Here is a 27,245-nt window from a genome sequence, read left to right as displayed (position 1 = left end):
ATCAGCGAACATCCCCACTTCTGACCTTATGATTGAAGGAAGGTCATTAATGAAGCAGCTGAAGATGGCTGGGCCTAGGACACTATCCTGAGGAACTCCAGCAGTGATGTCCTGGACCTGAGATGTTGACTTCCAACAACCGTCTTTTTTTGCGTTAGGTATGACTCCAACCAGTGAAGCGTTTTCCCCCAATTCAAATTGACTCCAGTTTTGCTAGGACTCCTTGATGCCATACTTGGTCAAATGCTGCCTTGATGTCAAGGGCAGTCACTCTCACCTCACCTTTTGAGTGCATCTCTTTTGTCCATGTTTGAACCAAGGCTGTAATGAGGTCAGGAGCTGAGTGGCCCCGGTGGAACCCAAACTGAGCGTCACTGAGCAGGTTATTATTAAGCAAGTGCTGCTTGATAGCACTGTTGATGACACCTTCCATCACTTTACTGATGATTGAGAGTAGGCCGATGGGGCGGTAATTGGCCAGTTGGACCTGTCCTGCTTTTTGGGTACAGGACCTACCTGGGAAATTTTCCACATTGATGCCAGGTAGATGCCAGTGTTGCAGCGTACTGAAACAGCTTGGCTAGGAGCATGGCAAGTTCTGGAGCACAGGCCTTTAGTACTACTGCTGGAATATTGTCAGGGCCCACAGTCTCTGCAGTATTCAATGTCTTCAGTCATTTTCTTGATATCACACGGAGTGATTCAAATTGGCTGAAGTCTGGCATCTGTGATGTTGGGGACTTCAGGAGGAGGACAAGATGGATCATCTACTCGGCACTTCTGGCTAAAGGTTGTTGCAAATGTTTCAGCCTTTATTTTTGCACTGATGTGCTGGGCTCCCCCATCATTGAGGATGGAAATATTTGTGGCGCCACCTCCTCCAGTTAGTTGTTTAATTGTCCACCACCATTCACGACTGGATGTGGCATGACTGCAGAGCTTAGATCTGATCCGTTGGTTATGGGATCGCTTAGCTCTGTCTATTGCATGCTGCTTATGCAGTTTGGCACACAAGTAGTCCTGGGTTGTAGCTTCACCAGATTGACACCTCATTTTGAGGTATGCCTGGTGCTGCTCTTAGCATGCCCTCCTGCACTCTTAATTAAATCAGGGTTGGTCCCCCAGCTTGATGGCAATGGTAGAGTGGGGGATATGCCAAGCCATGAGGTTACAGATTGTGGTTGAGTACAATTCTGCTGATGCCAATAGCCCACAGTGCCTCATGGATGCCCAGTTTTGCATTGCTGGATCTGTTTCAAATCTATCTCATTTACCATGGTGGCAATGCCACACAATACGATGGAGGGTATCCTCAACATGAAGATGGGACTTTGTCGCCACAAGGACTGGCGGTGATCACTCCTGCCAATACTGTCATGGACAGATGCATCTGCGGCAGATAGATTGGTGAGGACGAGTTCAAGTATGTTTTTCACTCTTACTGGTACTCTCACCACCTGCCGTAGACCCACTCTAGCAGCTATGTCCTTTAGGACTCGGCCAGCTTAGTCAGCAGTGGTGTTACCGAGCCACTCTTGGTGATGGACATTAAAGTCTCCCACCCAGAGTACATTCTGTGCCCTTGCCACCCTCAGTCCTTCCTCCAAGTGGTGTTCGACATGGAGGAGCACTGGTTCATCAGCTGAGCGGGGGGGGGGACGCGGGGGAGGGAGTGGGGGTGGTGCGCAGTAGGTGGTAATCTGCCCACGTTTGACCTGATGCCATGAGACTTCCTGAGGTCTGGAGTCAATGTTGAGGACTCCCAAGGCAACTCCCTCCCGCCTGTATGCCGCCACCTCTGCTGGGTCTGCCGGTGGGACAGGATATACCCAGGGGTGGTGATGTCTGGGACATTGTATGAAATGTATGATTCGGTGAGTTGGACTATGTCAGGCTGTTGCTCTCCCAACTCTGGCATAAGCCCCCAGATGTTAGTAAGGAGGGCTTTGCAGGGTCAACAGGGCTGTGTTTGCTGTTGTCGTTTCCGGTGTCTAGGTCGATGCTGGGTGGTCCGTCCGGTTTCACTCCTTATTGATTTTGTAGCAGTTAGATACAACTGAGTGGCTTGTTAGGCCATTTCAGAGTCAACCACATTGCTGTGGGTCTGGAGTCACATGTGGTCCAGACCAGATAAGGACAGGAATTTCCTTCCCTAAAAGGCATTAGTGGGTTTTTAGAACAATCGTTGATGGTTTCATGGTCATCATTTAATTCCAGATTTATTAACTGAATTCAAATTCAATCTTCTGTAGTGGTGGGATTCGAACTGCAATACCCTGGCCTCTCAGTTACTAGTACAGTGACAATACACCACCACCTCCCCTTTAAATATACAAGATTTTGAGGTGGCTTGACATCTTGAAGATGGCTGCTTCTGCCTCACTGTGAGTTAGTTACTCTACTAACCTCCATCTGCACTCATTGGAATCCTGAAGTGTTTGTCCAAAATCCTTGGATGAGAGCTAAACACATTTGAGTGGTGGATACCCCATCTCATGAGGAGGGGGCAAAAGATGGGCAATCAGACCTCTCCCACAGCACACTACTGCCATGGTCCAGGGCACAAGTGGAGCACTGTGCAGCAGGTTTAAACACAGCGGAGGAGTGCATGGGCCCTAGTGCCATATCAGGCAAGGTACCTGGAAGCTTGACATGCTGAGAAAATGTTTCCCCTTGTGGGGGGATCTAGAACTAGGGGGCACTGATTCAGAATAAGGTGTCTCCCATTTAAGACAGAAATGAGGAGGAATTTCTTCTCTCAGAGGGGCATTAATCTTTGGAATTCTCCTCCCCAGAGAGCAGTGGAGGCTGGGACATTGACTATATTCAAGGCTGAGTTAGACAGATTTTTGATCGATAAGGAGGTCAAGGGTTATGGGGGGGTAGGCAGGAAAATGTTAAGGCCACAATCAGATCAGTCATGATCTTAATGAATGGCGGAGCAGGTTCGAGGGACCAAATGGCCTACTCCTGCTCTTATTTCTTGTGTTCTTAACTTGGCGATGGGTTGCTGGCAACTAGTTACACAATCAACAGTCATCGTGCACAGCACAATGCAGTAACCATTGTCAGACAAACCCACAACTGCCAAGACTGAGGCAGACATTATTTTGCCACACGAATATTAAAACTTAAAAATTGTAAACCCGGACTGGAAGGACATTAACATAGTACCAATGTTGAAACAATGGGGGCCCCAACAGTTGCTTCCCAATACACAGAAGTGATCAGACCAGTTTTAGTCACATGACTATGGCTGTTGCAGAGAATTTGCACTTCCCGCAAAGGATTTTTGAAGACTATTCCATACAAGGAGCTAGACACATGACTAGCCTGCTGGGCAACTTGGGAGTTTTGTTTGAATTTGAACTCCCAACAAAGGGGATTTGAAGGCAGAACCCCATGTGCTCCTGGAACTGAAGCAAGACCATCTCCTGCCTACCTGTCTGCTCATCTCTCAGGGAATTGAAACCATTGAAGGCACGTGAAACTCAAAAAGAGAAAGGTTTGCCACGTGAACAAAGTTTTAAGAAGATTACTGGGCCCCAATGAAACGCAAGACTATAACTTCAATCAAGAACTACAGTGATCTTGTGAAACAGTAACAAGATATTGCCTCAAACTGTTCTACTTATCTTTTCTTCTGCTCTTTTCTGTCCCTAATTTGCATGTTTAAATTGCGTGTGCATGCTAGCGTGAGCGTGTCGTATATCCGTAGGCGTGAACCTTATTCGAGTTTAGTTTAAGGTTTAATAAATTTTCTATTTCTGCTTTAAACCAAAGAAAGCCTGTTTGTGCTCATTTATTTGCCTTATAATTGGAAAGTTGTGAACAAGGATTCACAAAGGGGGAGATCAAAACACAGTGTGTTTAAAATTAAACCCGGTTACAATAAGACCAGGTGAAGACAGCAAGAGACCCCTAGACACATTGCTCACCTGGTTGTAACACCATCCATTAATTATGTTTGCCATAACAGGGCTTTGAAATCACCAATCAATAAAACAGATTTTCAAAATTACAAGGAACACATTTTTTGCTCTGTATTTGTTTTTCCCTCGGGCGCTGGGGTACAGATTCATCAATGTTTGAGCCAAAATACATTTAAAAGGCACCCTCATGCAAGACCGTAACCCCTTAGGTTTCCACTTTCACATACCTGGGTTGGTGTGGCAGCAGGGCCCATACATTTCTCTGCTGTGTTTAAACCTGCTGCAGTGCCCCACTTGTGCCCTGGATCATGGCAGCAGGGTACTACGGAGGAGTTCTGATTGCCCATCTTTTGCCCCCTCCTCATGAGATGGGGTATCCACCACTCAAAGGTGTTTAGCTGTCAACCAAGGATTTTGGACAAACACTTCAGGATTCCAATGAGTGCAGATGGAGGTCAGTGAAGTTAGCTAACTCCTAGTTAGGCAACAGCAGCCACCTTTGTAAAGTAAGGAGGAATTTAGCTAAGTATATACATCGTGTACTTTTAAACGTGAGAAGGGAAGGGGGTAACCCGCTGATGGTAGATGGGATCCTGCATCAGGTTTACCCTTTCAGCTGCTCCTAGAGCAGCTACTGTATAGTTTAGATACAGAGTAAAGCTCCTTCCACATCTACACTGTCTCACCAAACACTCCCAGGGTAGGCACAGCACAGTATAGATACAGAGTAAAGCTCCCTTTACCAAGTGCTACAACCCCAGAAGAGGCATTTTCCCATTTGCTACATTGACCACATGGTCTGTAAGGTTGCCATCTTGTGCTGAATCATGTCCAGTGATATGTTTCCCCAAATATATATTTCCCAGATTTTTTACAGCCAGCAGTGGCCGCACAGTGGCGCAGTGGTTAGCACCGCAGCCTCACAGCTCCAGTGACCTGGGTTCGGTTCTGGGCACTGCCTGTGCGGAGTTTGCAAGTTCTCCCTGTGACCGCGTGGGTTTCCACCAGGTGCTCTGGGTTCCTCCCACAGCCAAAGACTTACAGGTTGATAGGTAAATTGCCCCTAGTGTAGGTAGGTGGTCGGAGAATGGTGGGGATGTGGTAGGGAATATGGGATTAATGTAGGATTAATGGGTGATTGTTGGTCAGCACAGACTCGGTGGACTGAAGGGCCTGTTTCAGTGCTGTATCTCTCTATGATCAAAGTGGAGACTTTCATGCCTTGAGAGTTGCACTCAAACCCAGATCCCAGGGTTATACAAGCAGCAATGCATCTTACTGTACCTGCCCCTCCCTAGTGCTTTTTTTTTCAAGTGCATCTATGAATAACAGGAGAAAAAGTAGAGGATATAGCTGTACATAATTTATTTACACAACAGATTGTGAACATGGAAATCAGAAGACACAAAATAACCTTGTAATCGTGCATTTATACCACGCCTTTCACAACCTCAAGAACAGCCCAAAGCATTTTAACAGCTAATTAAGTACTTTTGAAGTGCAGTCACTTTTGTAATGTAGGAAACATGGCAGCCAATTTGTGCACAGCAAGCTTCCACATATAGCAACGTGAATCTATTTCTTTAATGATGCTGGTTGAGTGATAAATATTAGCATGGGAATAAAATCCCTGCCCCTTAAAATAGTGACGTGGGATCTTTTATGTCCTCCTCAGTGACCAGACAGGACCTCAGCCAAAAGACAGGATCTTAACAGTTGAGCACTCCCTCAGTATTGTACTAGAGCATCAGCCTGAATTGTGTGCTCAAGTCCCTGGATTGGGACTTGGACCCATGACGTTGTGACTCAGAGGAGACAGTGCTACCCACTGTGCTACAGCTGGCACCAATGTAGCACAGAAGGCCAGGATGTGGAAATTAATCAAGGTTGGGCAGAGGATGCTTGCTTGTGAAAAGAGCAATTGGTTGAGGTGGTTAAAAACTACAAGTTTTCAGAAAGGCAGGCCGTGTTCTAGAGCCTGCGACCCATCAAACACCCTGGGCGAATTGTCTGTGAAGTGGCCTGGAGTGTCTGCCAGAAACTACTCTTGCGGCTCCCTCACTCCTCCCTGCCAAAATCCAGCTATCAAAGCTCCAATTGGCTGCAGGAATCTCAGGATGGCAGATGATACTTGTCAGTGCTTAGTTATCAGCAAGACTCTGTGCAAACACCCTCTAGCTCCAACTCCAACTGCCTGAACTGAACATCTGACTGAAAGATGATGGGAACATCACATCTGTCAGGGGTTCTGGACATTAAAATCTTCTGGCTGATTTAAATTTTCCAGTTATTGCAACAGCCCTAATACCATTTATGTTTTAATTAAACACCTGAGTATATCTCCTAATACTATATTGGAAAAATTAAAAAATGTCATCTGGTAAAAAGAGAGAACTAACAGGAATAGGAGTAGATCTTTCAGCCCCTCGAGCCTGTTCTACCATTCAATTAGATCATAGCTGATCTGTAAACTCCATCTACCTGCCTTAGTTCCATAACGCTTAATACCCTTAACCTAACAAAAATCTATCAAGCTCAGTTTTGAAATTTTGAACTGACTCCCTGTTGAGGTTGGGGCAGAGTTTTCTAGATTTCCACTCCGCTTTGTGTGAAGAAGTGCTTCCTGACATCACCCCTGAACAACTTAACTCTACTTTTAAAGTCATGGCCCCTTGTTCTGGACTCTCCCACCAGAGGAAAGTTTTTCTCTATCCATCCTATCAACTCCATTAATCATCTCAAACACCTCCAGTAGATCAGCCCTTAATTGCCCTCAAATTAATTATCCCCCCTTCAAAGGCATACCTAACCCCCATGACCTACCCCCTAAAACACCAATTATCACCATTCTTCTCTGAAGATGCTGGGTGCTGCTCTGGATACCTGGCCCGTGCCTACTGTCCAATGAGTGAGCCCAATCCCAGAGCACCAGAAAGCATTCAGCTGAGAGGGGTTTACAGCTGAGCCTGGTCCTGCTCATAGCCGAAGTCCACAGAGGCAAACTGTGCCATCCACTGGCTGGCTTCGTGTAACCACCACCCTACCCCCCCCGCCCTTCCCCCAAAGTCAACGGGCACCGAAGCAAATCTCAGCAACCCAAATGCTGCAATGAGATAAGTACAAACCAGGGATTGAACCCGCAAACATCCAACTCTGCAGGGTTCAGGTACGCACTGGGAGCCACCGGGTTTTGCAGGGGGGGGGGGGGGGGGGGCGGTGAGGGTGGCAGATGAAGTTTTAGTGCAGATTATGCAGACTGCAAGTGGCAGGAAAAAAGAACCCTATGGGACTAGAGTCACAAAATAGCCCTGATAAGGAAAATAAGGGTTCTTCAAGTGGCATTTGCTGGCAGTAGAATTACTTTGGCTGTTATTTCTCCACAGGAAGAGAGGAACAAAGAAAGCAGAAACATACAGTGCTTCAATACTGTCAGTGCAAAATGAAGGTACAAAGTGCAGGCAACACACACACACACAGAGACTAAAATCAAACAGCAAGGACATCTTCATTTTGTTGACTGTAGTGTAGAGGTTTGTGTACATTGTGTACATCCAGGAAATATTCTGCATTATCCTTTGTAATCTGGAGGATTGGAGAGGAACTGATTTTAAAAGTAAACGCTACATCAGAAAGGCTTGTGATCCACCTTTACTCAGGTGAAAGAGGAGGTTTCAGGGGAAGAGAATAAATATGAAGAGTTGGTTGAGGAGTATGCATCTGAAAATTAAAGTTCTACTCATGCTGTTGCTTGAAATGCAATGACCACAGAATATTCCACCTACACTTCCCCCCACCCCACAAAAATATTACTTGCCCCCTCCAGCTCATCCCATCTCTGCTTTGAAAGGGTTGTGCCACATCAGAACCTTGCTGATCTTTAACTGGAGCAGGGTGGGGGAGGAGATTGCGGGATGAGGCAGGATGGGGGAGTGCATTTGACTAAGATCAGATCGTGCCAACGCAGATGAAGAAAGCCGCCCTCTGTACACCGTGGGCTTTTAAAGAGTGTTTCTCGTGGACTCCTTAAATGTCAGTCATGCCAAGCCCAGCCCATGTTGGTACCTCAGTTTTCTGTCGCTGCTGCTCATTACCCACTTAGGCTGCATCTCATGAGAACAAGCAGGAATGGGTCAGCCTGGGTGCAAGTGTGAAATTGCCACCAGCTTATTAGCTGTGCAGCCAGAAACAGTCAAACACTCACTGCTGATTGCATGAATTCAATCATTAACTGGCTGTACCACACCAGTCAGACACAAAGGTCTCGCCGGCTACCAGTGAGCTAAAAAGGGGAATTAGCTATTTTATTGCATCAAGGCACCAGAAAGGCACTAAAAAAAGGTGGATCTGAAATACATCTTTTAAAAAATATTTAATAATTTGTATAATAGGTATCGGGGGATTATTTGCAGTGGGTTTCCTTCCCAAGGAAAGTGGTTGACCTCAGGGGTTTGCAGGAAATGCATGTTCTTCAGTGTAAATAAACTGGACATTGCAATTCACTGCATCACCCCTGAGCCTTTTAGAATGAAGACCAGTCCAAACCCAATTATGGTTTGACCCTACTGCTGAGTTGGGGGATGGGTACTGTTCTACAGATGGCAGCCATCAAGTACCTTGACAGGTGTGAAGGTTGGCAGGTTATTTGACTATGGAAGGCTTCGCAGCCGAGCCCAATTCTGTCTGCACCTCACACAAACTCCAACTGGACAGTGATCAGGAGCAGGAGTCCGGCCTTAGTTTTTCTCTTTGCTCAGCCTTGGGACCAATTAAAAGCCTCAACTGCAGCCCTGGCTGCAATCAACTGACTCGGAGCAGACCAGGGATCAAAGCTGGGGGCCGTTTGGTCTACAGAGCCTGGCAGCTTACCAGCAGCTTCTTTTACCCACCTGTCCCATCAAGGGTGCCATACAGGAGAAATTTGAACTGTTAGAAGACAGAAACCCTCTTCTTCAAGTTCAAGAAAAACAATATGTTCCCCCATCTTGTGGGGTGAGACCATGTATGTGTGATAGTCAACCTCCGCTGCTCATGTGACCCTGCTTTAACACTTCACTGTTTTTTTGAATGAACAATTTAAAATAAAATAAAAGAAATTCTGCGGTAATTCTGCAGTTAGGAAATCAAATGGCCAGAGCTAGGAGGACATGTTCACTAAAGAAACACTTCACATTCAGCAACAGAAAACCCACGGCCTGGCCTGACTGACTGACTGACCCATGGAAAATGTGCACCACAGAATGGAAGGCTCTCCTTTTGTTTTTCCTCTTTCCGCCCCCTCCTTTCTTCCTCTCTCTGACGCAAACAGTTCAGGAACGACTCTACTGATTTAGAGAGTGAAGAGTAATATCAGCACCACAATCAGGATGATCAGTAGAACGATGATGCCACACCACTGTCGCCGATCTGAGGGAGGAATGAAAATGCCATTAAAAAAAAACGCATTCTTATTTTCCTTCACAACCCATCTGCATGTCTTCAAAAGGGAGCTGCACTGGTTTTTGGCTGGTCCAAAGATTGCATCATAGATAACACTTGGGTTATGTTATCTCCTGAACTGGTTTCGATCACCTGAGGGATGATTTTCTGAAGTATTTTTTTCCTTTATCAGCCCTGGGATTTTCTTTGTTTCTTTTACCTCTACTAGGAGATCACATGACTGTGGGCCAGGCAGAGGAAGCGGGATGCGTTTAGTTATGATGCTTCAACCATGATGGTGGATGTAAAAGATCGCTCAGCACTATTTCAAAGGGCAGGGGAGTGCTCCCGGTTGGCCTGCACCAATATTTATCCCTCAACCATCACCTTAAAAAAAATCTGGCCATTATCACATTTCTATTTGTGGAATCTTGCTATGCATAACTTGGCTGTCGCATTTCCTACATTATCAAAAGTGACTACAGTTCACAAAGTACTTCATTGACTGTAAAGCACTTGTGGCTGTGCTGAGGTTACGAAAGGAACTACAGAAATGCAAGTTCTTTCTTTATAACCTGCACTCGTCTTAGTTTTACTGAAGGAGGGTGAAATAAACTCTGTCTACATTGGTGTAAAAGTCACTGCCCTTAATCTGGAGGTCACAGGAGGAAGACAGAGCATGAGCAACAAAAGTAAATTAAAAAGAAAAAAAGCAAAAGGCAAATGAAGCAAGTGCTCTACATGTTGAGCAATTGAGGCAACCTTGCCACCAGGGCTGACTAATATCCGAGTGAGAAAGCTGCTCCCCTCGCAGGTATTGCTCCATCCAGGCCTGTGCCATCACACAGCAAGAATGGGATTGGAAACTTGCTGTGCAGGGGATCGATCACAGGTGGCTGCTTGTGCCCTCCATCCTGTGACACAGTGCAAAATCCAATACAGTCACTATTTATCCTTATTTCTGTCCTCAAGGTGATGCCTTCGAAAGGCAGACAGTTCCACAAGCTTCGGCCACCCTCCGCTACCTCACAAAGTGGCAATTCTTCACGAGAGCCTGGATGGACAGACAGATACAAACATAATGAGGCTCCCACAGTTTCTTTCAGTACAATTGCATCATCTGGTGTGGCAGAGACAGGGGCGTTACTTGCAGCCTCTGTGTACCTGGGCTAGAGACGAAGATTAAAAAAATAAAAAGACATGCTGGGCTGCTGCAGCTAAACTGCTATCCAACAATTCCAGATGGAAAAGTGCTCGGGAGTCAGGGAGGAGAAGACCAAGCTTGGCTATGCAGACTTCCATGGGGAAATAGCCTGCAGAAACTCACCGTTAGGCTCGCTACTTGGGCAGGAGACCTGAAGCCTGTGGACTTTCACCCCAGCTCGAGTCAGTGTCATCAGGACACTATGCCGTATATGACTCGATACCAGTGACACTTGCTTCAGTCCTGCTAATATGATTCCTATATTTAAAATAGGAGATAGAACAAGTTCTATAGACCAATTAGCTTAATGTCAGGAGTAGGAAAGATAGCACAATCCTTTCTCAAAGATGTAACAGATAAATATCGAGAAACTGAAAATATAATAAAGCAGGGGTTCTAAACCGGCACTCCACAAGAAGATTTTAAGGGCACTGCTGCAGTCGCAGTGTCATGGCTTCTCCCAACACCATCAATATTGCCCCCAGAACGGTTCAGCTCTTACTGACTGCTCATTAGAAGTCACCAGTCAGCACCATTCCAGTCATGTCACCCACCTGAACCCTCACCTCTCGTGAGCCAGCAATTCATTTTTAAAAGTTCAACATTAAAACAAAAGGGTTACAACTCTTGAATACATATTTTGCTGCTTCAATGCAATAATAAAATATTATTTCATAAATGTGAGATATTTATCACCATTCTCTCCCAACAAGCCTCTTTTTCAACTGTGCTTCTGGATGGCATGAGCCAACCAAAGATCAAAACTATCAGCCATCAATGTTTAACAGTCACCAAAACAGTGCCAGAGTACAAACACAGGCTGGGCCCTTACTATAGAGTCTATATTGAGAGTACAAACACAGGCTGGGCCCTTACTATAGTGTCTATACTGAGACTACTAACACAGGCTGGGCCCTTACAATAGTGTCTATATTGAGATTACAAACACAGGCTGGGCCCTTACTATAGAGTCGATATTGAGAGTACAAACACAGGCTGGGCCCTTACTATAGTGTCTATACTGAGAGTAAAAACACAGGCTGGGCCCTTACTATAGAGTCGATATTGAGAGTACAAACACAGGCTGGGCCCTTACTATAGTGTCTATACTGAGACTACTAACACAGGCTGGGCCCTTACTATAGTGTCTATACTGAGAGTACTAACACAGGCTGGGCCCTAACTACAGTGTCTATATTGAGAGTACTAACACAGGCTGGGCCCTTACTACAGTGTCTATATTGAGAGTACTACTACAGGCTGGGCGCTTACTATAGTGGCTTAACTGAGAGTACTAACACAGGCTGGGCCCGTACTATAGTGTCTATATTGAGAGTACTAACACAGGCTGGGCCCTGACAATGCTGTCCATATTGAGAGTACAAACACAGGTTGGACCCTTACTATAGTGTCTATACTGAGAGTACCAACACAAGCTCAGCCCTTACTATAGTGTCTATACTGAGAGTACTAACACAGGCTGGGCCCTTACTATAGTGTCTATACTGAGACTACTAACACAGGCTGGGCGCTTACTTTAGTGTCTATACTGAGAGTACTAACACAGGCTGGGCCCTTACTATAGTGTCTATACTGAGAGTACTAACACAGGCTGGGCCCTTACTACAGTGTCTATATTGAGAGTACTAACACAGGCTGGGCCCTTACTACAGTGTCTATATTGAGAGTACTCACACAGGCTGGGCCCTTACTACAGTGTCTATATTGAGAGTACTAACACAGGCTGGGCCCTTACTATAGTGTCCACATTGAGAGTACTAACACAGGCTGGGCGCTTACTATAGTGTCTATACTGAGAGTACTAACACCGGCTGGGCCCTTACTATAGTGTCTACACTGAGAGTACTAACACAGGCTGGGCCCTAACTACAGTGTCTATATTTAGAGTACTAACACAGGCTGGGCGCTTACTATAGTGTCTATACTGAGAGTACTAACACAGGCTGGGCCCTTACTATAGTGTCTACACTGAGAGTACTAACACAGGCTGGGCGCTTACTATAGTGTCTATACTGAGAGTACTAACACAGGCTGGGCCCTTACTATAGTGTCTATACTGAGAGTACTAACACAGGCTGGGCCCTTACTATAGTGTCTATACTGAGAGTACTAACACAGGCTGGGCCCTTACTATAGTGTCTACACTGAGAGTACTAACACAGGCTGGGCCCTTACTGTAGTGTCTATACTGAGAGAACTAACACAGGCTGGGCCCTAACTACAGTGTCTATACTGAGAGTACTAACACAGGCTGGGCCCTTATTATAGTGTCTATACTGAGAGTACTAACACAGACTGGGCCCTAACTACAGTGTCTATATTGAGAGTACTAACACAGGCTGGGCCCTTACTATAGTGTCTACACTGAGAGTACTAACACAGGCTGGGCGCTTACTATAGTGTCTATACTGAGAGTACTAACAAAAACTGGGCCCTTACTATAGTGTCTATACTGAGAGTACTAACACAGGCTGGGCGCTTACTATGGTGTCTATACTGAGAGTACTAACACAGGCTGGGCCCTTACTATAGTGTCTATACTGAGAGTACTAACACAGGCTGGGCCCTTACTATAGTGTCTATACTGAGAGTACTAACACAGGCTGGGCGCTTACTATAGTGTCTATACTGAGAGTACTAACACAGGCTGGGCCCTAACTACAGTGTCTATACTGAGAGTACTAACACAGGCTGGGCCCTTACTCTAGTGTCTACACTGAGAGTACTAACACAGGCTGGGCGCTTACTATAGTGTCTATACTGAGAGTACTAACACAGGCTGGGCCCTTACTACAGTGTCTATATTGAGAGTACTAACACAGGCTGGGCCCTTACTATAGTGTCTATACTGAGAGTACTAACACAGGCTGGGCCCTTACTACAGTGTCTATATTGAGAGTACTAACACAGGCTGGGCCCTTACTACAGTGTCTATATTGAGAGTACTACTACAGGCTGGGCGCTTACTATAGTGGCTTAACTGAGAGTACTAACACAGGCTGGGCCCGTACTATAGTGTCTATATTGAGAGTACTAACACAGGCTGGGCCCTGACAATGCTGTCCATATTGAGAGTACAAACACAGGTTGGACCCTTACTATAGTGTCTATACTGAGAGTACTAACACAAGCTCAGCCCTTACTATAGTGCCCATACTGAGAGTACTAACACAGGCTGGGCCCTTACTATAGTGTCTATACTGAGACTACTAACACAGGCTGGGCCCTTACTATAGTGTCTATACTGAGAGTACTAACACAGGCTGGGCGCTTACTATAGTGTCTATACTGAGAGTACTAACACAGGCTGGGCCCTTACTACAGTGTCTATATTGAGAGTACTAACACAGGCTGGGCCCTTACTACAGTGTCTATATTGAGAGTACTCACACAGGCTGGGCCCTTACTACAGTGTCTATATTGAGAGTACTAACACAGGCTGGGCCCTTACTATAGTGTCTATACTGAGAGTACTAACACAGGCTGGGCCCTTACTACAGTGTCTATATTGAGAGTGCTAACACAGGCTGGGCCCTTACTATAGTGTCCACATTGAGAGTACTAACACAGGCTGGGCGCTTACTATAGTGTCTTTACTGAGAGTACTAACACCGGCTGGGCCCTTACTATAGTGTCTACACTGAGAGTACTAACACAGGCTGGGCCCTAACTACAGTGTCTATATTTAGAGTACTAACACAGGCTGGGCCCTTACTATAGTGTCTACACTGAGAGTACTAACACAGGCTGGGCGCTTACTATAGTGTCTATACTGAGAGTACTAACACAGGCTGGGCCCTTACTATAGTGTCTATCCTGAGAGTACTAACACAGGCTGGGCCCTTACTATAGTGTCTATACTGAGAGTACTAACACAGGCTGGGCCCTAACTACAGTGTCTACACTGAGAGTACTAACACAGGCTGGGCGCTTACTATAGTGTCTACACTGAGAGTACTAACACAGGCTGGGCGCTTACTATAGTGTCTATACTGAGAGTACTAACACAGGCTGGGCCCTTATTATAGTGTCTACACTGAGAGTACTAACACAGGCTGGGCGCTTACTATCGTGTCTATACTGAGAGTACTAACACAGGCTGGGCCCTTACTATAGTGTCTATACTGAGAGTACTAACACAGGCTGGGCCCTTACTATAGTGTCGATACTGAGAGTACTAACACAGGCTGGGCCCTTACTATAGTGTCTACACTGAGAGTACTAACACAGGCTGGGCCCTTACTGTAGTGTCTATACTGAGAGTACTAACACAGGCTGGGCCCTAACTACAGTGTCTATACTGAGAGTACTAACACAGGCTGGGCCCTTACTATAGTGTCTATACTGAGAGTACTAACACAGACTGGGCCCTAACTACAGTGTCTATATTGAGAGTACTAACACAGGCTGGGCCCTTACTATAGTGTCTACACTGAGAGTACTAACACAGGCTGGGCGCTTACTATAGTGTCTATACTGAGAGTACTAACAAAGGCTGGGCCCTTACTATAGTGTCTATACTGAGAGTACTAACACAGGCTGGGCCCTTACTATAGTGTCTATACTGAGAGTACTAACACAGGCTGGGCCCTTACTACAGTGTCTATACTGAGAGTACTAACACAGGCTGGGCCCTTACTATAGTGTCCACATTGAGAGTACTAACACAGGCTGGGCCCTTACTATAGTGTCTATACTGAGAGTACTAACACCGGCTGGGCCCTTACTATAGTGTCTACACTGAGAGTACTAACACAGGCTGGGCCCTAACTACAGTGTCTATATTGAGAGTACTAACACAGGCTGGGCCCTTACTATAGTGTCTACACTGAGAGTACTAACACAGGCTGGGCGCTTACTATGGTGTCTATACTGAGAGTACTAACACAGGCTGGGCCCTTACTATAGTGTCTATACTGAGAGTACTAACACAGGCTGGGCCCTTACTATAGTGTCTATACTGAGAGTACTAACACAGGCTGGGCCCTAACTACAGTGTCTATACTGAGAGTACTAACACAGGCTGGGCCCTTATTATAGTGTCTATACTGAGAGTACTAACACAGACTGGGCCCTAACTACAGTGTCTATATTGAGAGTACTAACACAGGCTGGGCCCTTACTATAGTGTCTACACTGAGAGTACTAACACAGGCTGGGCGCTTACTATAGTGTCTATACTGAGAGTACTAACAAAAACTGGGCCCTTACTATAGTGTCTATACTGAGAGTACTAACACAGGCTGGGCGCTTACTATGGTGTCTATACTGAGAGTACTAACACAGGCTGGGCCCTTACTATAGTGTCTATACTGAGAGTACTAACACAGGCTGGGCCCTTACTATAGTGTCTATACTGAGAGTACTAACACAGGCTGGGCGCTTACTATAGTGTCTATACTGAGAGTACTAACACAGGCTGGGCCCTAACTACAGTGTCTATACTGAGAGTACTAACACAGGCTGGGCCCTTACTCTAGTGTCTACACTGAGAGTACTAACACAGGCTGGGCGCTTACTATAGTGTCTATACTGAGAGTACTAACACAGGCTGGGCCCTTACTACAGTGTCTATATTGAGAGTACTAACACAGGCTGGGCCCTTACTATAGTGTCTATACTGAGAGTACTAACACAGGCTGGGCCCTTACTACAGTGTCTATATTGAGAGTACTAACACAGGCTGGGCCCTTACTACAGTGTCTATATTGAGAGTACTACTACAGGCTGGGCGCTTACTATAGTGGCTTAACTGAGAGTACTAACACAGGCTGGGCCCGTACTATAGTGTCTATATTGAGAGTACTAACACAGGCTGGGCCCTGACAATGCTGTCCATATTGAGAGTACAAACACAGGTTGGACCCTTACTATAGTGTCTATACTGAGAGTACTAACACAAGCTCAGCCCTTACTATAGTGCCCATACTGAGAGTACTAACACAGGCTGGGCCCTTACTATAGTGTCTATACTGAGACTACTAACACAGGCTGGGCCCTTACTATAGTGTCTATACTGAGAGTACTAACACAGGCTGGGCGCTTACTATAGTGTCTATACTGAGAGTACTAACACAGGCTGGGCCCTTACTACAGTGTCTATATTGAGAGTACTAACACAGGCTGGGCCCTTACTACAGTGTCTATATTGAGAGTACTCACACAGGCTGGGCCCTTACTACAGTGTCTATATTGAGAGTACTAACACAGGCTGGGCCCTTACTATAGTGTCTATACTGAGAGTACTAACACAGGCTGGGCCCTTACTACAGTGTCTATATTGAGAGTGCTAACACAGGCTGGGCCCTTACTATAGTGTCCACATTGAGAGTACTAACACAGGCTGGGCGCTTACTATAGTGTCTTTACTGAGAGTACTAACACCGGCTGGGCCCTTACTATAGTGTCTACACTGAGAGTACTAACACAGGCTGGGCCCTAACTACAGTGTCTATATTTAGAGTACTAACACAGGCTGGGCCCTTACTATAGTGTCTACACTGAGAGTACTAACACAGGCTGGGCGCTTACTATAGTGTCTATACTGAGAGTACTAACACAGGCTGGGCCCTTACTATAGTGTCTATCCTGAGAGTACTAACACAGGCTGGGCCCTTACTATAGTGTCTATACTGAGAGTACTAACACAGGCTGGGCCCTAACTACAGTGTCTACACTGAGAGTACTAACACAGGCTGGGCGCTTACTATAGTGTCTACACTGAGAGTACTAACACAGGCTGGGCGCTTACTATAGTGTCTATACTGAGAGTACTAACACAGGCTGGGCCCTTATTATAGTGTCTACACTGAGAGTACTAACACAGGCTGGGCGCTTACTATAGTGTCTATACTGAGAGTACTAACACAGGCTGGGCCCTTACTATAGTGTCTATACTGAGAGTACTAACACAGGCTGGGCCCTTACTATAGTGTCGATACTGAGAGTACTAACACAGGCTGGGCCCTTACTATAGTGTCTACACTGAGAGTACTAACACAGGCTGGGCCCTTACTGTAGTGTCTATACTGAGAGTACTAACACAGGCTGGGCCCTAACTACAGTGTCTATACTGAGAGTACTAACACAGGCTGGGCCCTTACTATAGTGTCTATACTGAGAGTACTAACACAGACTGGGCCCTAACTACAGTGTCTATATTGAGAGTACTAACACAGGCTGGGCCCTTACTATAGTGTCTACACTGAGAGTACTAACACAGGCTGGGCGCTTACTATAGTGTCTATACTGAGAGTACTAACAAAGGCTGGGCCCTTACTATAGTGTCTATACTGAGAGTACTAACACAGGCTGGGCCCTTACTATAGTGTCTATACTGAGAGTACTAACACAGGCTGGGCCCTTACTACAGTGTCTATACTGAGAGTACTAACACAGGCTGGGCCCTTACTATAGTGTCCACATTGAGAGTACTAACACAGGCTGGGCCCTTACTATAGTGTCTATACTGAGAGTACTAACACCGGCTGGGCCCTTACTATAGTGTCTACACTGAGAGTACTAACACAGGCTGGGCCCTAACTACAGTGTCTATATTGAGAGTACTAACACAGGCTGGGCCCTTACTATAGTGTCTACACTGAGAGTACTAACACAGGCTGGGCGCTTACTATGGTGTCTATACTGAGAGTACTAACACAGGCTGGGCCCTTACTATAGTGTCTATACTGAGAGTACTAACACAGGCTGGGCCCTTACTATAGTGTCTATACTGAGAGTACTAACACAGGCTGGGCGCTTACTATAGTGTCTATACTGAGAGTACTAACACAGGCTGGGCCCTAACTACAGTGTCTATACTGAGAGTACTAACACAGGCTGGGCCCTTATTCTAGTGTCTATACTGAGAGTACTAACACAGGCTGGGCCCTTACTCTAGTGTCTATACTGAGAGTACTAACACAGGCTGGGCCCTAACTACAGTGTCTATATTGAGAGTACTAACACAGGCTGGGCCCTTACTATAGTGTCTATACTGAGAGTACTAACACAGGCTGGGCCCTTACTCGTGTCTATATTTAGAGTACTAACACAGGCTGGGCCCTTACTATAGTGTCTATACTGAGAGTACTAACACAGGCTGGGCCCTTACTATAGTGTCTATACTGAGAGTACTAACACAGGCTGGGCCCTTACTATAGTGTCTATACTGAGAGTACTAAGACAGGCTGGGCCCTTACTATAGTGTCTACACTGAGAGTACTAACACAGGCTGGGCCCTTACTATAGTGTCTATACTGAGAGTACTAACACAGGCTGGGCCCTTACTATAGTGTCTATACTGAGAGTACAAACACAGGCTGGGCCCTTACTATAGTGTCTACACTGAGAGTACAAACACAGGCTGGGCCCTTACTATAGTGTCTACACTGAGAGTACAAACAGAGGCTGGGCCCTTACTATAGTGTCTATACTGAGAGTACAAACACAGGCTGGGCCCTTACTATAGTGTCTATACTGAGAGTACTAACACAGGCTGGGCCCTTACTATAGTGTCTACACTGAGAGTACAAACACAGGCTGGGCCCTTACTATAGTGTCTATACTGAGAGTACAAACACAGGCTGGGCCCTTACTATAGTGTCTATACTGAGAGTACAAACACAGGCTGGGCCCTTACTATAGTGTCTACACTGAGAGTACAAACACAGGCTGGGCCCTTACTATAGTGTCTATACTGAGAGTACAAACACAGGCTGGGCCCTTACTATAGTGTCTATACTGAGAGTACTAACACAGGATGGGCTCTTACTCTAGTGTCTAAACGAAGAGTACAAACACAACAACTTGTATTTATATAGTACCTTTTAACATCATGAAACGTCCCAAGGTGGTTCACAGGAGTATTATAAAACAAAGTATGACACCAAGGGACAAAAGGAGATATTAGGTCAGACGACCAAAAGCTTGGTCAAAGAGGTAGATTTTAAGGAGTGTCTTAAAGGAGGAAAGTGTGCTGGAGAGGTGTAAGGAAGGTATTCCAGAGATTGGGACCTAGGCAACTGAAGGCATGGCCACTGATGGTGGAGCGATTAAAATCAGGGATGCACAAGAGGGCAGAATTTGAGGAGCACAGATATCTTCAAGGGTTGTGAGGCAGAGTTGCGGAGGGGCGAGGCCATGGAGAGATTTGTAAACAAGGATGAGAATTTTTAAATCAAGACATTGCTTGACCAGGAGCTAATGTAGGTCAGCGAGCACAGGGGTGATAGTCGAACGGAACTTGGTGCGAGTTAAGACATGGACCAGCAGAGTTTAGGATGACCTCAAGCTTACAGAGGGTAGAATGTGGGAGAACAGCCAAGACTGGAACAATCAAGTCTATAGGTAAGAAAAGCATGAATGAGGGTTTCAGGAGCAGCTGAGCTAAGATAGGGCGAAGTCAGGCGGTATTACAGAAGTGAAAAATAGGCAGTCTTAGTGATGGCAGAAATCTGAGATCGGAAGCTCATCTTGGGGTCAAATGTGACACCAAGGTTGCGAACAGAGTGGCTTAATGTCAGATTAGCAGACTATGTCGACAGCTGTGGAAGGAGCTTGGAGCGGGGACCGAAAACAATGGCTTCAATCTTCCTAATATTTAATTGGAGGAAATATTTGCTCATCCAGTACTGGATATCAGATAAGCAGTCTGATAATTTAACAAGAGTGGAGGGGTTGAGCAAAGTGGTGGTGATGTAGAGCTGAGTATCATCAGCATACATGTGAAAACTAATGACGTGCTTGCAGATAACGTTACTGAATGGCAGCATGCAGGTGAGAAATAGGAGGGGGGAAAAGATAGATCCTTAGGGGACACCAGAGGGAATGGTATGGGAATGGGAAGAGAAGCCATTGCAAGTGATTCTCTGGTTACGATTAGAAAGATAAGAATGGGTCCAGGTGAGAGCAGTCCCACCCAGCTGGATGAAAGGGGAGAGGCATTGGAGGAGGATGGTGTGGTCAACTGCGTAGACAGGTCGAGAAGGACAAGGAGGGAAAGTTCACCCTTGTCACAGTCACATAAGAAGTCATTTGTGACTTTGATAAGAGCTTTTTCGGTGCTGTCACAGCGGTGGAAACCTGATTGGAGGGATTCAAACATGGAGCTCCAGGAAAAATGGGAATGAAGTTGCAAGGCGACAACACATGCTCGGACTTTTGGAGAAGAATGGGAGGTTGGCGATGGAACGGTAATTTGCAAGGGCGGTGAGGTCAAGGGTTGGTTTTTTGAGGAGAGGGTGATGGCAGCAGATTTAAAGGAGAGAGGGACAACACCTGAAAGAGAAAACCGTTAATAATATCAGATAACATGGGGACCAGGAGGGGAAGTTGGGTGGTTAGCAGTTAAGTGGGAAGAGGATTGAGTGAACAGGACGCAGGATGAGTTCACAGCGGGTATGAGGGGAGACAAGAAAGAAACTAGGGAAAGATGCAAGTCCAGGGCTAGGGCAGGGGGAGCATTAGAGGAAGTTTGGTCAGGTGGGCTAGTGGAAGGGAATGACATGGAAGAGGCAGCTGATCGGATGGTCTTGATCTTAGTGACAAACAAGTCCATGAGCTCCTCGCACTTATTGTTGAAGGTGAGGGTGGAGGGGACTTGGGAGAGGGGTTTAAGAAGATGGTTTGCAGTAGAGAAAAGAAGTTGAGGGTTATCTTTGTATTCCAGAATGATCCTGGAACAGTGAGCAGTTTTAGCAGACGACGAGAGCAACCTAACCCTAACCCTAACCCAATAGTGTTTTAAGTGGTCCAGCCAGATCTGGCGGTGAATAGCTGAACCAGTTGTCAGCCATATCATTTCACGTCTGCGTCCCTTGGACTTAGGGGAGTGAAGATGAGCGCAGTACTGGAGGAATGGCCAGGATAAGACAGAATAATAGTTTTACAGGGGACTAGGGCATCAAAAGTGGAGGTGAGGGTGCTTTTGAGCACATCAGTAGTTGCAGAAATATTGTGGTGAACAGAGGGTCACAGACTAGATAGTTAAGGTTTTGAAAGTGCAGCTGTAAGTGAATAAGGGATAGTTTTTTCCAGGGATGGATACAGAATGAATTAACACAGGCTGGACCCTTACTATAGTGTTTATACTGAGAGTACAAATGCAGGCTGGGCCCTTACTACAGTGTTTATACCAAGAGATCAAACACAGACTGGACCCTTACTATCATGTCTACACTGAGTACAAACACAGGATCAGTGGTACTTGACACTATAGCGTTTGTATATTTTCCCCTAATTTTATTCCCTTCCCCTGAAGGTGCCGATTCCTTCCGGGGTACATTTCCACAGATGGCAGCGGTTCTAAACTGCCCCATATTTTATTTCCTCCCTGCCTGCACCAATGTGTGGACTCCTGTTGGGGTAACTGTTCTATAGATGCCAGCGGTCCATCAATTCTTTGCACGACTACTATTCTTCACACATGAACCCCACAGTTAAGTGACAGCAGGCAATCAGACAGAGCAGCACCCTTTGTTTAACGAAGTACTTAAGGAAGTGGCCCTAGAAATAGTGGATGGTGGTCATCTTCCAAGATTCTATAGACTCAGGAACAGTTCCTACAGATTGGAGGGTAGCTAATGTAACCCCACTATTTAAAAAGGGAGGTAGAGAGAAAGCAGGGAATTATAGACCAGTCAGCCTGACGTCGGTAGTGGGGAAATTCTAGAGTCCATTATCAAAGATTTTATAGCAGAGCACTTGGAGAACTATGGTAGAATTGGGCAGAGTCAGCATGGATTTACGAAAGGGAAATCATGCTCGACAAATCTACTAGAATTCTTCAAGGATGTAACGGAGAGTTTCATCTGTTGACTTTTTTTAAATTAAAATAAAACCACCCAGTTTGTATTATAACTTGTAGAGTTGATGAGGGGGAGCCAGTGGATGTGGTTTATTTGGACTTTCAGAAGGCTTTCGACAAAATCCCACGTAACAGATTAGCATGTAAAATTAAAACGCATGGGATTGGGGATAGTGTATTGTGATGGATAGAAATTGGTTGGTGGACAGGAAACAAAGAATAGGGATAAATGGGTCTTTTACTGAATGGCAGGCAGTGACTAGTGGGGTACCACAGGGATCGGTCTATTCACAATATACATTAATGATTTAGATGAGGGAACTAAATGTAGTATCTCCAAATTTGCAGATGACACAAAATTGGGTGGGATGGTGAGTTGTGAGGAGGATGCAGAGAGGCATCAGGGTGATTTGGACAAGTTGAGTGAGTGGGTTAATGCATGGTAGATGCAGTATAATGTGGATAAATGTGAGGTTATCCAATTTGGTAGCAAAAACAGGAAGGCAGATTATCTGAACGGCTATAAACTGAGAGAGGTGAATATGCAGCGAGACCTGGGTGTTCTCGTACACCAGTCGCTGAAGGTAAGCATGCAGGTGCAACAGGCGGTAAAAAGGCAAATGGTGTGTTGGCCTTCATAGCAAGAGGATTCGAGTACAGGAGCAGGGATGTCTTGCTGCAATTATACAGGGCCTTGGTGAGGCCACACCTGGAATATTGTGCGCAGTTTTGGTCTCCTTATCTGAGGAAGGATGTTCTTGCTATAGACGGAGTGCAGTGAAGGTTTACTAGACTCAGATTCCTGGGATGGTGGGACTGACGTATAAGAGATTGAGTCGGTTAGGATTATATTCGCTGGAGTTCAGAAGAGTGAGGGGGGATCTCATAGAAATCTATGAAATTCTAACAGGACTTGACAGGGTAGATGCACGAAGGATGTTCCCGATGGTGGTGGAGTCCAGAACCAGGGGTCATAGTCTAAGGATACGGAGTAAACCTTTCAGGACTGAGATGTGTGGAGTTTGCAAGTTCTCCCTGTGTCTGCGTGGGTTTCCTCCGACAGCCAAAAGACTTGCAGGTTGATAGGTAAATTGGCCATTATAAATTGCCCCTAGTATAGGTAGGTGGTAGGGGAATATAGGGACAGGTGAGGATGGTGGTAGAAATATGGGATTAGTGTAGGATTAGTATAAATGGGTGGTTCATGGTTGGCACAGACTCGGTGGCCCGAAGGGCCTGTTTCAGTGCTGTATCTCTAAATCTAAAATTTCTTCACCCAGAGAGTGGTGAGCCTGTGGAATTCGCTACCACAGAAAGCAGTTGAGGCCAAAACATTGTATGTTTTCAAGGAGTTAGATATAGCTCTTGGGTCTAAAGGGATCAAAGGATGTGGGGCGAGCAGGAACATGCTACTGAGTTGGATGATCAGCCATGATTGTAATGAATGGCGGAGCAGGCCTGAAGGGCCGAATGGCCTACTCCTGCTCCTATTTTCTATGCTCGTACAACGCAAAATGCAGAGGTGCATCTTTACAGAATCAGGAATAGATTCTCCAGCTGGCCATTTCCAGTGAGGAATCAAACCTGTGACATTACCACAACACGTGCAACCTTTTAGACCCATTGTTCGAACTAGGAAAAAAAGCAACATAATCCTAAATCGTGATCAATCTTTGTCATTGCATCACAGAGCCTGTGTTTATCCTGTCAATTGGCACATTTTGCAGTTATATCACCACTTGGTGCAAGTTTCTCAGACACATAATTATGAGTCAATGACGAGCCTGAAAACAAACCACATACACCCCAGTGTTACTTCCTGGAAAGTTCCCCCTTCACATTTCCTGTTCCATTCCACAACTTCCTGCCGGCTGCGGTTCAGTTCTCTGAATCAAAATCAATACCATATTAGGGGATTTCCAACCAGCTGCCTACACATTCCTGGTGTCTGAGCAGATATTGTATAGCAAACTTCACTATCAGATGTCTGAGCCAACCCTGCTGAAAAACCACATTAATGTGAACTATTTGATAACCAATCTCATTGATATTGGCTTCATAAGAAACAAGCAAACCAGTTTGCTTTTTCCATTCAGTGAGTTTAATACAACCGTTTGTTAGCAAACCTGGATAATAAACACTGCATAAATTACTGGTTTAAGAGATAGTTTTAACTGGCGGGCACTGCTATCTCTTTCTCAGTAATAACAAAAACTTGTGCAGGTTTCATTTCTCCATTTCGATTTGCTTCCCTCCTCTCCTTAAGTCCTCAAGTCCAGAGAGACCAGCAGTCCTTTCTTACCTTACTGACGACAGAGAGGTCAGAGTGGGAGGTGGGCAGAGAATTAAAATGGCAATCGTACCACTGCAACTGTTCCAAAAACTTTAACAGAAGCTTGAGAAACAGGACCTCATCTTTTGATGTGGCACGAATTCGACTCTCAAGACTGATTACAATAACTTCAGATCATAACCACTGCTCCTAATTCGTTGGACAGCAGATGCTGGTAATGGTTCTGCAGTTGCCAGTTACACTTGTTCTAGACCCTCTCTTGTATCTTTACTCGGCTCATTACCATCTCCTTTTGCCTTGCACCATCATCTCTTTTGCCATTTAATCACTCCTGCCTCCGACCCTCTTACAGACCTTCTCTTTTGCTCATTCCTCACCTTCTCCTTCACCCTTCTTTCAAAAGCTATGTACTTGTTTATAAGCTGTTAAATCTCCAACTTCTTCCAGTTCTGACGAAAGGTCATCGACCTGAAATGTCAACTCTATTTCTTTCTCCAAGATGTTGCCTGATCTCAAGTGTTTCAGTAGTGGAGGCAGTGAATGTTTAAGCTGGTGGATAGTGTTACAGATAGGTAGGAAATGATGGGGGTGGTTTCCCTTTTCACCTTTCAACTGACCAGTGCTTTTATTAGAATTGTGTTTTAACCCTTGAGCGTTTTAATGGTCAATAATGACGGGTTTGCTTGTAGGTTTGAAGGAAGATAAATTTTTATTAAACAAAAACCCAAAATTTCACAACTTCACACGCACACACACAAGAAAAGATAGAGATTAAAAGATAGCATGCATTTAGGTCTAGTGTCTTTTTAAAAGAGCTCGTTGTGAAAGTGTTTTTGTTTTCCCAGGAAGTATATTTAAACGACACAGGCCTGTTTTTCCTTTTCTCCTGGTTCACTGGAGTGTTTCAGTTGGATTGATGCTTGGCTGCAGACTTCTTTGGTTAAATCTCAGTTACAGTCTGACGAAGATCCTGTTTCAATTTCTCAGCTGGGAAGTTTTCAAAGGTCACCTTTTCGTCTCTGCCTCTAGGTAGTTTTTTTTTTAAATGGTATTCAGAAAGCTCTTCTTCTTGGCTAGAATAAATCTCTCTCAGCCTCCTGGCTTTCTGCACAGAAAAAAGCTCTTATCAGGCATGGTTTCTGTCAGGTGACCAAAGTTGTTCACCCTTGATGTTTTCATACAATGTCTCTGAATGTGTGGCCATTGTTAGACAATGGTGTTTGAATGTTGCTCATCTTGTTAAAGTGGCGTTTGGTCACATCTTTTATTCTGAGTTTGAGTCTGGAGGCTTTATGTCTGCAAAGATTATTGTTAGTCGAAAAGGTACACATTAACATTGTATGGGGCCATTAGCATTTCTCATGCTTTCTTCCAGGACGGTCCAGACATCATGATGGATTCAGTCTCCAGCAGTCATTATGTATATTCGCAGCAATGAAGAGGTCACAAGACCTCTTGCTCCATTTTGTCTTGTAGCAAAAGTGTGTCCATTTTTGAAGCTAAGTTCATCAGTTCACTTTTATAGATCATAACTGCTCCTCGCGTGAGCGTGACATCTCCCAGCAAAAAGGAAAAAAATTAAATTCCTTAGTATTACTTTTTTTTGTTATTTGTTGTTTGTAGTAAGAAAAGTAAAAACACATGATAGCACGTATCTACACACATTCATCATATGCAATCCTCAGACTTACTGTCGCAAACCTTTCACAATTTACTGCTAGCACATTGTTCAAATTCTGGGCAGCGCATCCACAATGATTTTCAAGTTAAAAGGCTGGAGGAGTAAATGCCATCTGAACAGCCTGGCGTTGTTAACTGCATTTTTCCAAGAAGGTTAGTGGGTTCTGGTCAGTGTATTTCAGAATTTCCCTGTGTCTGTTATTAACACAGATTCCGAAATGTTGTAGGGCTAACAGAAGTCCCAAATGCTTCCTTTTCAATGGTGAAATATTTACATTGGTGTTTATTTAATTTCTTTGAAAAATAGCCAATTGAGAGGCTGCCTGAGTCGTCATCTTGGAGAAAGACCGCTTCTTCTCCTACATCACTTGTGTCAACAGCCACCTTAAAGGGTTTGTTAAAATTTGGGGCTGCTAATACAGGTGGAGTTGTTAAAATTGCCTTCACCTTTTCAAAAGCAATCTGGCACCATTCTGACCACACTTTCTTAACACTTTTCTTTAATAGGTCAGTTGAGGGGGCAGCTCGGGTGCTGAAGTTGGGAACAAATTTTCTGTAGAAACTACAGATCCCCAGGAATTGCATTATTTCGCTCTTGGTCTTAAGAATGGGGAAATCTATCAGGGCTTGTACTTTTGCTGCCTTTGGCAACACAGTGGGGTGGCACAGTGGCGCAGTGGTTAGCACCGCAGCCTCACAGTTCCAGGGACCCGGGTTCGACTCTGGGTACTGCCTGTGTGGAGTTTGCAAGTTCTCCCTGTGATCGCGTGGGTTTTCGCCGGGTGCTCCGGTTTCCTCCCACAGCCAAAGACTTGCAGGTGATAGGTAAATTGGCCATTGTAAATTGCCCCTAGTGTAGGTAGGCGGTAGGGAATATGGGATTACTGTAGGGTT

General features: G+C 45.3%; 1 protein-coding gene across 3 annotated transcripts in view; it reads right to left on the bottom strand.

The window, feature by feature from the left end:
• Positions 1-5,267: 5,267 nt before the first annotated feature.
• Positions 5,268-27,245, bottom strand: part of LOC137373079 (syntaxin-6-like) — a 95,921-nt gene continuing 73,943 nt past the window's right edge. For 2 of the 3 annotated variants that reach the window (XM_068037929.1, XM_068037930.1), the window contains one exon: positions 5,268-9,335. In XM_068037929.1, coding sequence (XP_067894030.1) covers positions 9,259-9,335 — 77 coding nt within the window. In that variant the 3' untranslated portion in view covers positions 5,268-9,258. Of the gene's footprint in view, positions 9,336-25,392; positions 26,228-27,245 lie in introns of those variants that run through there. The other variant, XM_068037928.1, reaches the window with a different exon arrangement.

Source organism: Heterodontus francisci, chromosome 8 (genome assembly GCF_036365525.1).
Source record: "Heterodontus francisci isolate sHetFra1 chromosome 8, sHetFra1.hap1, whole genome shotgun sequence".
NCBI lineage: Eukaryota > Metazoa > Chordata > Chondrichthyes > Heterodontiformes > Heterodontidae > Heterodontus > Heterodontus francisci.
Note: the sequence above shows the minus strand (reverse complement) of the source record. Positions and strands in the feature narration are given on the sequence as shown.